General features: G+C 37.3%; 1 protein-coding gene across 12 annotated transcripts in view; it reads left to right on the plus strand.

Moving 5' to 3' along the window:
• Positions 1-16,387, plus strand: part of LOC139143248 (A-type potassium channel modulatory protein DPP6-like) — a 390,979-nt gene that overhangs the window by 140,255 nt on the left and 234,337 nt on the right. The window contains exon 1 of one of the 12 annotated variants that reach the window (XM_070713405.1): positions 8,525-8,792. The exons of 10 other annotated variants lie outside the window; for them this stretch is intronic. In XM_070713405.1, coding sequence (XP_070569506.1) covers positions 8,568-8,792 — 225 coding nt within the window. In that variant the 5' untranslated portion in view covers positions 8,525-8,567. Of the gene's footprint in view, positions 1-8,524; positions 8,793-16,387 lie in introns of those variants that run through there. One more of the 12 variants, XM_070713404.1, reaches the window with a different exon arrangement.

The raw sequence follows: 16,387 nt of genomic DNA on the forward strand, positions 1-16,387 counted from the left end.
TGACCCATGTAGGACTTGAACCCACGTCCCCCGAATTCAGTTCGGATGCTCTACCAACTGGGCTAACGCTAACGTATCAGTTCAAGTTGGTTTGACGTGCGCCGTCCTGTTGGCATTTTTTCTTCCCCGAATGAGACCTCAGATTTACACTGGTTATTCTCTCGAAAGAGTTGTTTTAAGGAACCTTTTCCAAGCCCCAAAAATTTGCTGTGCAGAGACACTCAGATGTAGTTGTGTGTTTTTCAATTTAGTTTCTACTTTAAATTTCCACGCTACACAACACTGGGGAACCTGTCATATTTCAATATCACGTTTCTAGTATATATATATATATATATATATATATATATATATATATATATATATATATATATATATATATATATATATATCCCCGGTGCATAGACAGACATATCCATATACGTATACGTACATACATACGTACATACATACATACACATGCCTATTTTGGTTTTATCTGTCAATTATAGAAACATGGAATGTATAAACAAGCATGGATATGGGTAAGTCAGACATAGACGTACAACCTTTTAACTTGCCTGATTAAAATCCTGTATTTCTTCAGACTGGTCGCGTCGATCAGAATGTCATATCACAACACAACAAAGACTTCGAATGAAAAGTAATAAAACACTGAAAATGAATATTCATTGATGCGATGAAAGTAATTATAATACGTGTTGATAGAGATCAAACAACGCAGACAAAGATCAAGCGGTGTTTGTATCTAGTCAGAATCTCAATCAAAGGTGTCGCAAGTTTTGTATTCACTCGGTATCGCCCCTTGTTATGGTGTCTCTTTTTACGATATCATCTGCGTAATCGATATTCAGACGAAAGCGTTTCTGGGCTTCAAAAGTCTTGTCACGTGTGCTTAACTAGTTGAGAGTGGCCCCCGGGATTGACCCCGGGGGAGCTATTGGAAGTATGCAAGTCAGCACGCAGACGTCTCGGGTCAATCTCTTGTATGGTTACCATGGAAATACACGGAGATAATGATAAATACCTTGAAGTGGGGCCATCTTCATGTAAGTGATAAATCGATTGGTGTATTCTTACGGGTAACCGCAAAGAAAAATGGTCACGTCGCATGCTAATTATACTTTTCTAATTTGCCAAAACGTGTTCAATTTGTGCCTGTCTTGAACAGGTAGAATTGTTTTTGTTCGCTCTCTGGAGATTATTCTGCCTTTCCACAAAGATAAGAAAATGTCACGTCAAATATTCGAAGGTGAATATCCAGAAAGCTTCGGATGAGTGACAGCGCCACCATCTAACGAAATGGTTCATTCAGTATCTGCATATCGTCTGTCAGTATCCAAGTTCTGCACTTTAATCCAGTGCATTGCCTTCAGCATAGCACTGGATTTTCGTAATTGAACAAAATGACGGATCATCGTGTGCAGTGAACTGGAATATCAAGTCACTGGGAAAAATCGTCCGACGTAAATTGCTTTAAGTAATGTGACTGATGCATTGAAAGACAACTGGGATATTACCATGTTTGCAATGAGACAGTACCTGGAAATTGACGAATCAACAAGCCATTAAATCCCATGATAAATATACAGAAACACACGTACAAATACATAAATTCGCTTTATTTTGTGAATTTCATCACTTTCTCAATAAAATAACCAGGTAAAACGATATACCGCGCAATAAATGTTCAAGTTGTAAAATTTGAATTCAAAATTTATGCGAAGACGGTTTTTTTATACTTCAATTTTTGTAATGTGTAGGCATGCGTAGTTCACTATCCTGAAAGTGTTTTCCCTGAAGGACAGATGTGAACCAGAATATGACCATAATACAAGCCCTTTCGAATCTTTGAAACCGACTGTTTCACTGTTTCATTTCTAGAGTTTCAAAATTTGCTCATAAATGTTTACATCGGCAAAATTGTTCCGTTTTGCCGTTCAGGTAAAGTTTCTGTAGCCAAGATGACGAATATTTTAAGAAGAATTTTAAACACCAGTGTGGCATATATTATCTCTGTCTGTTCATTTAATAATGGCTCTAATTTTTTTTTCTCAAGCTATCGCTTTCAATTTCATTGTTATCCAATTCAAGGGATGAAAACGCCAGTCTTCACGCTTTCTTAATGGCGCCCTCAACCTATGGTTGACGAAAGATCTCTGTCCACTAGTCAATAGGATGCTGTAAGTTGAACTTCCTGAGTAGGATAATTACTATGGTTACACAATAACCATCCAAAATATTGCCTATAAAGGCCAAAGGTCGCTCTTTTTCGGTTGTTTAAATGTAATTATCGGAGTAAGAATATTGTAGAGGCTCAAAGATATTTGATGTCATATTTATATTATCATTTATATTTACAACGACGCAATGATGTCGAACAATACAGTTAAGTAACTATGTTGGTGTATGTTGCAATATGTGTGCAACTTCACCGCTGCATACCATACGTCAATGCTTACAGTTTTGTATGGCATAGTCCTTGTCGAAAGTGACGGTATTTTTTTAAAATCCTGGTCAGAAAGTGTGATTGAAGTATATTTTATTAACCCCTGTTTCAGCACAATCAAATATGCTGAACAATGTGTCATTGATCCTACAATTGACAGAAACCAATGTCTAACTGTTTTAAGAAAGAACGTTTGTTCCTCTAAAAGAATTTAAAACTAGAATTCTAAATGCAATCATTACGTCGTTACAAAGTTGTCTGTCAGTTATCTGCAGGACAATTTATGAATCGTCAAATAAATATAATCGCCATGCTGATTAGAACCATAGACCCTCCGTTTTTAGGGTCTATGTTAGAACTTTAGTTACGGGGACATTGGTACTTTCTACTTGAAGTAATTGTCTTTCTTTAAAACATACTGGAAGATTTGTAATATATATATATATATATATATATATATATATATATATATATATATATATATATATATATATATATATATATATATATATATATATATATATATATATATATACGAAGTATGCGGTTCGACTTGTCCGATACAAAGTGCTCAATACAAAAGTAGAGCGAGATATATAAGGGTTGCTGGAGAATTGATTTTACAATTTCATCTCATCTCATGTAAAATCAATTCTCCAGCAACCCTTTTATATATATATATATATATATATATATATATATATATATATATATATATATATATATATATATATATATATATATATATATATATATATATATTAACACAAATTACTTCAATTACAAAGTATTTATATCTGTTACTTAAGTTTAAAGCACTTCTCAATTATCAGACTACTTATATCCTCAGGATGTATGTCTTTTAAAGGGTTTGGACGTGCCATTGTACTATAGTACTAGGTGATGTTGAATTCGATTAATAATATTTTTGATGACGACACTTTGAGACCAAGTAAGACCGTTTGCCATCATTGATAATGGGTAGTTTTTCTGATATTGTATGCCTTTTATAGGGTTGGTATGTACCATTATATATAAAGAAAGTGAAGGTACCATTTCGTATATATATATATATATATATATATATATATATATATATATATATATATATATATATATATATATATATATATATATATATATATATATTATATATTGCTAGACGTGGAACTTGTCGTGATTACTCTACAGACTGTTTCATGCGCTTGGCAATCGTCAGGAGTATATATATATATATATATATATATATATATATATATATATAATATATATATATATATATATATATATTATTATTATTATTATTATTTATTATAAAGCCTTCAAAAGAAGAGAAATACAAAAACTAATACAATGACAATTTAAAAATCAGGTATTAAATGAAAACACTCGGTACAAGACAAAAAAAATCCCAAGTTTAAAATGGTCTTAATAACATATTAAGAAGATGACGACTGTGTAAATCTTTTGCAAGTAACAACTGGCGAATGCTGTCAGTCAGCCCATCTGGCCTTGAACATGTTTTCATATTTTTAAGGATCGATTGAGAATATCGCTTGTCAAAAATATACCGCAAAAGTGAAATACCATTTCTGACACAAATTCTATTAACACGTGATACTAAATCAGTGTGACCATGCAATCTACCACATAAATGCATATTCAAAAGATGCAGGTAAAAACAACGTGCACGAGATTTATTACTGAAGATGGATTTTATCAAATCAAGAGAACTGATTTCAAGAGACGTATCAATTTTCATAACATTAATTGCCTTCAGGAAGAAGTACTTCTACAATATTTATGAATGCCAAACCCAGCTTTAATAATTTTGACTGGATTTTTTCGCGCCTCATTAATTGATGATTTAGACATGTGTACACAGTTAATACCATACAATAAAACTGGTCTTATGGCAACATTCCATACATAAGCGAGTACATTACAGTCAATATGGCCATTACTGAATCCAGCGCCTTGAAGTCCATAAAAACCTTTCCTACATGCATTTATTCTATTTCTGATGTGATCATTAGGATTAGACGATGAAAGTGTAACACCTAAATAGTTCACACTTTCGCATTCATCCAGTCTTACACCACTCAGTAACCAATATGGATGCGGTGTAAGTGTACACTTACCGAAAATAACACAGCTTGTCTTTTTAGGATTGAAACACAAGCCATGATTTGTAATATATTTGTTTGCAATCTCGATCATATTTTGAAGACCAGTAACAGAAAGGCTAGCTAACAATAAGTCGTCAGCATAACAAAAAACATTAAAAGACAAATTATTAATCCTGATACCTCCAACACATGACGACAATTCATCCACTAAATCTTGATAAAACAAATTGAAAAGAAAAGGAGACGATAATCCTCCTTGACGGGTACCTACAGACACAATAACTGGTTCACTCAAACTAGAACCCCACTTAAATTGTTCGCTAAAAATGCCTATACCAATACACTAAAATCTTCCAGCGATGATTGGGAATACATCCATTGCTTTATAAAACAAAACATCATGAGGTACAGCATCAAAGGCTCCCTCTGCATCTAGAGAGCAAGTATAAACTGTCGATCCTCGTTTGTTACAGTATGAAATTACATCATTTGCTAAGGCTGCAGCAGTGGCAGTTCCTCTACCAGTAACAAAACCAAACTGTAAATCACTAAATTCATGTTGACCGGAAACATCGAGAATATAAAGTTCAATAATTTTCGAAAATGTACAGGATAAGGTCAAAGGTCTATAATGTTTTGGTACTGCAGGATCAAGTGTCGATTTCTTTAACAAAGGGATAAGTAAACCTTTAGTAAATGACAAAGGAACAATACCAAATTTAAAACAGATAGAATACATTACACTCATATGATAAATAACCTTAGAGTTAATGGAATATTTCAAATGTTCAGACATTATACCGTCTGCTCCGGGTGCACAGCCAGATCTCAGCTTCTTTATGTACGTAACGAGCATAGATTCAGACATAACAAAGTCAGAAAAGGTAACATCCATTAGGCTGGTGCATTTATCTCGAACCTTAAGTTTGGCAGTCGACATAGCCTCACTAGTACAATATATATATATATATTCGGAATTGAGGCAAACTTTGCGGAATTGAGACAAACTTTAAAACTTTCCTCAAGGGAAGGAGAAGCTTTCAACTATTCCCTTAGAAGAATAAAAAATTCGCAAATTGTGGTATTGTGGAAACAAACTTTCTTGAATTTACAAACATTTGCAGTTCAAAATGGATCCATCTCTGTGTTAACATTTTTGGGAAAAGATAAGTTTCGATTTTCACAAAAAATAAGATGGTGAAAACTTTACTTACTCCAAGAGCAACAAAATGAGCCCAGAAAAGTGGTAGATCAGAAAAATATTGTACAAATTGAAGATTCCCAATATGTGTGTCCTGGAGGCGCAGTCTATTCTGACTGGGTCGGTAAATTTGTTACAATGTTACCGCCACACATTCATGATGCATCCCAGGGATAAAGTCAAACTTGCAAAGGTCAGTTTTCCCTTTGATGGTTTCCAATTCCGACTTAAGCGTAATCTAATTGCAATATAACAAATGCTTTCTAAACCGGAGCGCGTATTGCTGTGCCACATTCAGCTTTATTAAAACAAGTTGAACAAGTTGAACTCACCTGTTTTGATTCGTAACCCGCATAATTACTCAATCATTGTTTTGAATTCATCTATTTTAGACCAGGCCTAAAATTTACACCGGAACTCAGTCAATAACGGCAGCTCGGGCCTATCTATCGTTATGTACTCTGCATTTAGGTCACCTAAACCTATATTATAGAGAAGTAAATTGTTGAAAAGAAAGAAGTAGAAGTCCGCAGATGTACAAATTATGACACTTTAAAGTAAAGTGGACATACTTGTTCTCTACCGTCTTGTGGCCAACGCAAGTTATTTGCAATCATTGACAGAGGGATGAAGAAATTCAGTGCAGAAAATCGTTCAGATTAGCAGCATTAATACTTAGCTCACCTAGATGAGACAGAATGCATGTATTTCACGCCATACCTTGTGAGATAAAGGCTAAGTAATAAAAACAATTTTAATTGGCGACAGGTATCTAAATTTGGAATGGCGCGAAATGGCTGTCATCTTTACAACCTGTTGGCGCTCTGTATGCTAGTCTGTGTTCTTCGACGCGCTTCTGTAGAAATGGAGTTGGATGTGCTGATGTTACATCCACCTAACACTTAGAAAACTCGAGATTGTGAAATGTACACCCACATCGATACTCTATTTTTAGCCGCGATGTGAGTGGTCGTAGATGGCTGCTACAATGTCACGAGACGCAAGTGAACCGTATGAGGTCACGACCCCAATCAGTAGCTGCTCATTCTACGTTACTAACGCGCACTGTACTTCTTCCCAAATCGAATAATTTCAAAAAAAAATCAATTGAGATGAAGTGGGTTCTGATGAACACGTGCAAATTGAATAGAGAGTTCCCTTTTTGATACCGATGAAAATTGGGATGTCGTGAGGCCTAGATTTGCAAGAAAACAGCACGACGAGCCACAGGCGCTTGGCACATTGCTGGGATAATAATCGTATTTAATATGTAGAGTTGCTTTATATTAGTAAAAAAATCACCGTACGTGAGATATCAGTGTAGACCTGTAGGCCTACATGTTGACAGGCATTATACCGAGTGGCTATGGCTGCCTGGCTCGGGCCAGGCGAACGCACTGCATAATCATCAATGTGTAGAATGTCTACATGACTTGATTATTTAATAAAGAATAACGGTACGTGATATTACTGTACATGTCGGCTAGCTTAACCGAGCGGCTGTAGCTGCAGGGCTTTGGCCCGTTGTCCACTGCTGCACAGACATAAACTCAAGGCGTGAAAGCTTTTCACCGCCCGATTTCATAAATCAGCGAAATTCAGGATCTCTGAGCGTTTTCGGTGATAAAAACTGGTCATCGGTCAGGTGGTTGCATAAACAATTGATCGACTGGCCCTTTTGCCTAAAATCATACCTTACCCTATGCTACTGGCGAGAAATCGTCCTGAAATCGGCTGGGCACACCAACCCAGCGCCGGCCATTTTGAATGAGTTGCATGCAATGTATGCGCCTGTGCATACAACCCTTGGCAGATGACGTATTGTCTTTCAATTACTCTTCTCTCATTGGACGCGTAGGTTGCAGGAAGCTTATTCAAAATGGCCGGCGCTGGGTTGGTGTGCCCACCCGATTTCAGGACGATTCTTGCCAGTAGCATAGGGTAAGGTATGATTTTAGGCAAAAGGGCCTGTCGATCGATTGTTTATGCAACCACCTGACCGATGACCAGTTTTTATCACCGAAAACGCTCAGAGATCCTGAATTTCGCTGATTTATGAAATCGGGCGGTGAAAAGCTTTCACGCCTTGAGTTTATGTCTGTGCAGCAGTGGACAACGGGCCAAAGCCGGGCCATAGCCCCGCAGCTACAGCCGCTCGGTTAAGCTAGCCGACATGTACAGTAATATCACGTACCGTTATTCTTTATTAAATAATCAAGTCATGTAGACATTCTGCACATTGATGATTATGCAGTGCGTTCGCTGGCCCGAGCCAGGCATCCATAGCCACTCGGTATGCCAGTCGACATGTAGGTCTATAGGCCTACACTAATATTTCATGTACGGTGATTCTTTTACTGAATAATCAAGTCGTATATAGACATTCTACATATTAAATACGATTATTATCCCAGCAATGTGCCAAACGCCTGTGCGACGAGCAATTTCTCGCAATGGATCGACAGCGACGCTCTTACACGTGTACCTTGGAGCTGGTCGCGTGTGTCAGATTATGTCCGCCTTGTGTGTAGCAAGCCTTGAGATATCGTAGTCTGATCACGAAGTCTTACACGGAAAACTACGTCGTTGATGGATTCTGTAGTTGTGCTGCCAGATTTAAACGACGGACGTTCTGCGCACGCCTAAATAAATCAGGCTGTCACTTAGAGATATTAATCACTCCCTAGCTCTTTACTATTTTCACCCCCAAGCTTGGAGCGGTGACTGTTGTTGTTACACCTTCATGGCCGAAGCCTTTTGTCAAGGCGAAAAAGTACCACTGTTAGACATGCATGCGCTGGTAAGAGCCACGAATATGGAGCTGATAGGCGGGCTTGATTCCCTGCCCAGCACGTCTCTGTCGCTGTCAGGACATCGGACTCGGAACAACAGGAAGCGAAAACCTCCGTCGTCGCTGCCCCTGTCGAAAAACGCCTACTGCAAACGAGCGCCAGGAGGCGGGGAATCCCATCAAAATCCGAAGTTCATGATCGCACAAGGACAGGATTTTGACGTAGGCATTATTTTGATATTTTATACATGTGTGTCTGTTGTGAAAATAATTGACAACATGGCCCGCTGATTGAGCTACGTGTACGAGAACGGCTCAGGACATCTGCGTGTACTACAAGTCGTTCTTAATAATAAATGCCCGTCCAGAAAGAGTATATATTCCAATATTTAATTAGGGTAATCTCTCTCGGCTCTGATTTTTCCGATTCTGATCATGGTTTAACCTAGAGGAAAGCTCCTTTGCAGCTGTTGTACGCTGAGACCTTGTTATTCGATATTATCATCGTAATTACGTCTCTCGGTAAGTACTAATTGCACTCTGAAACGATTTATTCTGTGGCTGGCTAGTATCAGGCTTGAGAAGGCACTGTTTTGTACTTCAACTTTTTAGCATTCAACTGGCAATCCTCAGAGGCGTCTTGAAAATCACGTTTTCGTCTTCTCAACACACAATCAAGCCGAGCGTTAGGCTGTGTGATAAACCCCAAAAAATGCTTTTCCATCTGAAATAGCTAAGCAATATTAAAGCTGGTAATTGGCAAGTAGTTAATAAATATGGGCTTACTGCTGGAAGGTGTTTTGTAATTATTGGCTGATTTGCACTACATGCGCAGACAGCTCTTCTGGAGAATTTCGTGATAAAACCACACTTTCACTCAATTGAACGGGAAAATTACAAATACACATCGACTGCATAAATAAATTCTAGAAATCCTGAATTTGTGAAAATCGCTAATATCAAGCAACGCGGATGGTCATGTCTTCATTATTCCGAGCACAAAGATGATGACGTCATTGATTTTGCTTTAGTCGTGGGATTCGAGTGTGTGATTCGCATAACACACTTAGACACATTTAAGAGATGTTGGAAGAGTGTTTTCAAAACAGCGGGTAAAACGCCATTTTAAATCTTTTCCGCTTTCAGGAAAGCAAAGATTGGTTTGCCCAAATCATTGTTGACAGTGACAAGTGATCTAGTACACAAACAGATCATAGCAGATGCGAACCAATTATTTTCATAATGCTCAACTGAACTTTCTTTCTTTCTTTCTTCTGAATACAGTCACGAAATGTTGTGTTGACTTTTTGTAAGACGAATGACAAAGCAGCGCCGTTCAATCTTCAGAATTGAAAATAGGAAGTCACCGTATACAATTGTATACCGTAACAGGGTTACTGTTCGCCTGCAGCAAAATAATTTCCCACTGCTTTCTTCTTGTAATGAAGACAGTATATGCAGCCAAATCTCCCCTGATACCGCGTAAACTGTTACTTCACAAGCCATAAATTGAGAGATTTTTACACAATATCGGGCAAGGTTCGTGCGATCTTAAGTAATTCGACCCACATAACACGAATTTTCTGTCCACTTGAGGTTTCTCGCGTTGGATGCATACTATGCTATCAATCACAGAACTGAACATATTTTGTAGGGTTCCCAAGCTGAAACGCGGACAACGTGAAACCACGGTTACTCCTGGGGTAGAGTAACCGTGGTGAAACCGCTATAGTGAGAGTAAACAGTGCTGCAACGCAAATGTACTGACCAAAACTGTAATAAGGCAATTCAAAAGTTATCAGTTGGTATTTGCAGAAGAAACATTTTGATTGGTATTCAGGTTTATTTCGGGAACAGTAAGCTTACGTATGTTATTTTTTGGCTGGCAATAGCGTTTTAAAGTTATGTAATTTCAAAGCAAGCTGTTGATTGCTGTATTTTAATAGATTAGCATCGTCATTAATATCAATAGGGTGATTTCTGCTGTTTGTAACGATCTTTGTGCTGAATATACACGGGTGTTATGGCATTGTTGAGTATCCATCAAACCAGCAGGTCCATCGGAAATAGCCGTTCCATCATAGGCTATTAATTTTCTTTGGAGTATGTATCCAATTTACTTGATGATATTACCAGCTCATGAAACGGCATTCACGGCAGACCCTCATCGAGTAAAATGTATGTCTAAATCGAACTGAAATATCTACACTGCGCAATTCCAGTCTAAATCTTGCGTCGTTATCTGAGGTGTGTCATGGAAACCCGACTTTATTGCTTGTAAATAAACGCAAAACATAAAATATATGATAGTCCGTTATTTGACCGCTCTATTATTAGTGTTTCTACTCTTCCGCAAGGAAGCATATTACAGCGGAAGTGACGTCATGTAGACCCCAGTCTCTTGGCTAGATGGCCTAATTTCCTTAGTTATTGCAGACACAATAGTGTTTTGTCGAATGAAGGGAAGTCTAAGGTAGCAGACTTTGCTATATAACCATCAGTATGGACTGACTGTTCCTTATTAATATGTACGTTTATTTTCGGCCCACCTGTCGGATCCCTTGATTCTTGTGGCTGCGCAATGACGTCATCACATGCATGACTGGCTGTACTAATATTGCAATAGATGTTTGTATGTCTCGCCGAACGAGCAAGTTAATATCACAATCAGCCTTATTGTGATTTATCTAACCACGACGATGGATATTCTCAGCTCCTCGGTTGCAGAAATCGTGTGTCTTTTTGCCGACGACGATTCGCTGCACCGTATTCAGGTAATAGTGAATATCGATGAAGACACTGTAAATACTATACTCTTTGGTGGTGAATTATTTAGCCAGACATTGATGTCACGTTGGAGTTTTGATGATGGCTACTAAACATCAGTATCAGAAGGAGTATGTGTGCCCGTACCAAGACATACTCCATGCTTTGAATTCCCTATCCTCCGTGTCAAGTAGTGATGTTGCACATGCAAATAGTGGTTATTAAAGTTATAATGGAGAAATATAAATCAGTCGGGTAGGAATTCCAGTTGAAGAATGAGGAAAAATATGCAAGAAAACAGGAATTAATACTGGAGCCGTCAGTCCGCCGGTTAGTTTTACGATGATTGTTCCATCGCCATACAATGGTAGGTTAATAAAATGAAATTTAATTTTAGTTAAATTTGCCCTCATTCTTGGATTTTAATTCGTGTAATATGAATGTCAGTGATATTACTTTCATACTGTTGCAGAGCAAAATATCTCTTCTACGTCGCATTAACCCGTGGCATATCAGGCATACACGCAAATCCACGTGTAAACATGCAACTCTTCGCTTGTATTTGTCGTATTTCTCCGAGATATGTAAGACGAGAGATTTTAAAATGTCATCCCTGCAACATGCCCAGGGATCTGGGGATTATGTTCCGGCTTATAGAGATCTTTGATGCACTATTTTCTTCAAACTACAGTTAGTTCAATCTACGTATACGACAATGCTCTGCGTTCAAACAGACAAATTTCCCATCGTAAAAAAGGACACACAATTTAACCAATGCCCGCAAATTCGAGAAAAATCCTCTCAATTTCTGAAAGACCTACTGATAACTGACCGTTCGCCTTTCAATGAAGTAACTTAAAGATAATACCGTAGATAACTGTCCTGGAGTTGTCACGAATTTGTCCAAAATAATAATAACGAACCTAGGCGGTTTGTTCAAAAGGCGAATTGTAACTTGTACGGTGCAACTGTGACGTCATAACGATAGAGAATTGAAAAAGGTTCCAATTCCTGGTTGATATGATGCAGTTCCATCAAAGATTACATTGATTGCCTCGGAGCGTTTCGGCAAAATGAGAATTCTATCCACGGTATCACACGACTTGATACCGCTAAAGGAGTCTGCTGGTACAGGTAACTGGCGCCGTTTACATTTTCCATCGATGGACTTTGTTTACGTCACATTTTTATTACAAACTCGCCCTACTTTGATCGGTAAATGCTTATTAAGTTTGGCATAATTGGGACCATTTCAACCCGACAAAGTTGTATCGTGAAAACGTATCGATATAACGTTCACGTTTAATGGCAGGAATTTTTCTTTGCCATTTTATCATGGACTGTATAATGCAGTTGATTATTATTCAGTGCGTTACCCAAAGGGTCCGATTAACACAAACAATTTATGCCCCTTAATACATATTTATAAAAACCTGTCATCTGTCATTTGATCGCCGTGAAGCCAGTATAAGGCGAGTGTATCTTTTGGCGCCACAGGTGTGTTGAATTTAATATGAAAAGTGTTGATAGTGATGTGCTGACAGTGTTTCGTGTATAGTGGCGTGTTGACAGTGTTTTATGTCGTGATGTTCAACAGCGACTAAGAAGCAGGCTTGCTTCGGCTAGAAACGAAATTGCGTCGTGTAAAAATCTCTGATAGATAAATTCTTAAAACAATTCAGTTATTATGCCCAGAGCAGACAGTCAACTTACCACATTGCTGATGAAACTTGTAAAAATACACATCTACTTACAACACAATGTTTTGTTAGGCCCATAACATTGTACACGTACTTCATTCCAAATCTCGAGTATTGGCTTACTGCCAACGAATGATTACACGCCCTGGTACAGTTGTGATTATACAGTCGACGTTTAACGGAAATTTGCCAAGTGTAATTAAAACTATTTTTAGTCGGCGTGTTTGTAAAGCAATAAGGGCATATGCCTAATTAGAAATAGATTAAGCAAATGACAAACACGTCTCTTGAGCAGAAGAAGGTAAATTTATTTAGTGAATTGTGTAAGAGATTCATAATCTGTTCATGTGAGAAATGCACTTTCCATCGATAACTTTCGGTGGTGGTTGTGAGCAACTTGGGGGAAGGCCTTACAGAATCCACAAATTTAAGTTAACATTATGTTACTTTCATCACGAAAATATACAAAGCAACAGTAATTAATTTCTAATTGACTCGACTAGTAAATGACTCAAGCAACGACTCGAATAATGAATCGATTAATAACTTTTAAATGGGTTTTCATGTTTCTGTGGAGTGAAATAAAATCACGTAATTTCAGTGACAGTTTGATAAATAATATCTTGGCGACACGTTAATTTTTGCCTCGTCCAGGGTTTCATGACAAGGAAAGTCTTCAGCAGTTATTAAGTTTTTGTTTTGGCACGTTCGCTGTTGGTGTTCAGAAAAGTTTATGGTTTTTAAGTCTAAAGGATATTAACTTTCAGTATTGTGCAGCAGTTTTGTCTGTCGTTGATCAGGTATGGCATATTGTCTTTCACCTTGTTAGGTTGGTTTATCAGCTCCCTGCTTTATTCTCCTAATGCGATATTATTTTTCAAAAATTAATTTGCATGACACATACGTCATCAACCCTCGTGTTGATTTAGACCAAATACAAAATACGTATTTCTTATAATCCGATTCACCCTAATAAAACCTGCCGAGTCAAAATATATTTTAAGTAAATGATATCCTGCAAAAGTAATGAGATTTTGCCGTTATGTAGGATTACTTTTCGTCGTAGACTCCTCAAATTAAATGAAAACATGATTGACTTAATACTCTAACCCATTTCCACAGGCGCTCCAGACTGTAGACTCTATTCTAATGCAGTCAGCAGTACTGTTCTTCAGACTGCAACATCCCGACATGTGTCAGAGAATACTTGAAAGCTTCAATAGTTGCAACTTTTGTTCTGTTCTCTGGTATTATTGGTCTGTCTGTCTGTCTGTCTGTCTATCTGCTAGGATTCCATGTTCTACCCCAGAAAACGTGTGTCGAAATACCCAGAATTCAGCTTGCCGTTACACTCTATATGAATGCAATGTCTGATGTCATATTTGACTGCTGAGTTTTAGTTTGGACTAGAATCCATTTGTCAAAAATAAAATTTCAACATACTGCTTGATTGGGGAAGAAAATATACTTGTTTTATACAAAAATTTTAAAATATTATCGAAAATAAATCAACTTCCTCGTGAACTAAGACAAAAGCTGACTTGTTTACTGAAGCGTTTGCTTCCAAACTGTTCAGCACCTCTGAACTATGGATACATATAAAGTATTTGATTGATTGATTGAAAAATAGAATTTGAAATCTAGCGACTAAGAAAATTTCTTATTTCTACTTGACTTATTTGTGCTGTCATGCAAATTATATGATGACGTAAGTCGAATCACAAAAGCATTCCCTCTTTAGCTTAGGGTAAAACTTCAATCGAGAATGAAAATCGGGGATGACTGTGAAAATGCTAGAGAAACAAATAACTCAACATTATATCACTTTTCGATTTTAACATAATTGAGAAGGTGAAAACTTTACTTTCTCCGAGAGTTTTAAAATGAGCTCTGACACGTGGTAGACAAATAAAAACATTGGAAAAATAGAGATTCCAAAATATTTCTACCTTAGCGAAAACTTGAAGATACGTTCTTCCTCAGAACAATACGTTAGTGTGTCAAGCGAGTGATATTGGTTTAAGAAAAAACCGGTGCGTCGCCAAGATGCGTTGTCACCATACATTACCATAAAAACTGTAACAAGATTATTCGTGAATCAACTGCAATTCAAGAAATTCCGTTTTCTACTCAAGATTGAATTTCATTTTCTTTCCACAATCGGAAAATGTCTATAACACCACAGGTAGCGATTGAAGCATCTTGTCAGAGGACTGCATTTCACAGCTATAGCTCCTGCACCTGTTGATGTATCAAACAGTGCCCTCAAGAAGCATAGGCTACAGAAATGTGCATGGTGTGTGTGATTTTAACATTTACCCACCTACTTTTTGGAAATTTGAAGGAGACAAAATAGAGAATTTACGTACTTCGTCCCTACTCGGTGGCTTCACGTAACTGAGAAACAACAACTATGATTGCCTTACTTTGTTTGGTCTCGTAAAACGTTCCAGTGTGTGGCTTAATCAGGACAGTGTAATGCTTAAACCATGTATGACAACAATGGGAGACTTTTTGTTACTCGATGAGACACTCGAAAGTCCATAAAGTAAATAAATAGATAGATAAATAATAAATAAATAAATAAATAAATAAGTAAATAAATAAATAGAGTACAAAATTGCAGAACGATTTAAAACTGATGAGATGTCGCTGAACAATGCTACAGACATGAAATAACAGGGCATGTGTTTACCAGAGTCAGTAAAATGGAAACAACTGTACTATTGTAACCCCTTAGAATACAAAGCGTCACCCCTTGTGTCAAGGCCTGGTCTTGACGTGACTATCATGGTAAATATCTTATAAATAGAAACATACCCGCTATGATAATTTTGAAACATGATGTCGCTCAGCGTGATCTCAGCTTTCTAAAATCTTACCGTAATTCACATATGACAGGAAGCTGAAGAAAAGATGACCGTTTAAACGATTCTAATTTTTGTACATTTAATTTCCAGTACTATGTACTTAGCATAGACAATGAAGGAAAAGTATTGAAATCAGGTCGCATTGAAAGAGTGGACAGGTCAAGGCTGGGTTAATTTTTGAAGTTATATTTGAATTTGAAAAGAGGCTGTCATTCTCGTCTGTCGTTAAAATGTTTTGTATTAGCAGTGTACACATTTTTGTCCACTTAAGCTTTTCAGAATACATTTCCATGCACGTGGCAAAAATATCGCGGCAGAAAAAATTTCAAAGACATACTGAATACTGGGAATGGTTAGTATGATTTCCTATCCTGGGCATTCTATCACGACATGTGTAAATACTTAACAGATTCCATGGCTTTCAATTATGTGGAATTGATCGCCGTTACGAATGTTCTGGAGTCTACAAAATGTACGCATA

This window comes from Ptychodera flava, chromosome 11, assembly GCF_041260155.1.
Source record: "Ptychodera flava strain L36383 chromosome 11, AS_Pfla_20210202, whole genome shotgun sequence".
NCBI classification, from domain to species: Eukaryota; Metazoa; Hemichordata; class Enteropneusta; family Ptychoderidae; genus Ptychodera; species Ptychodera flava.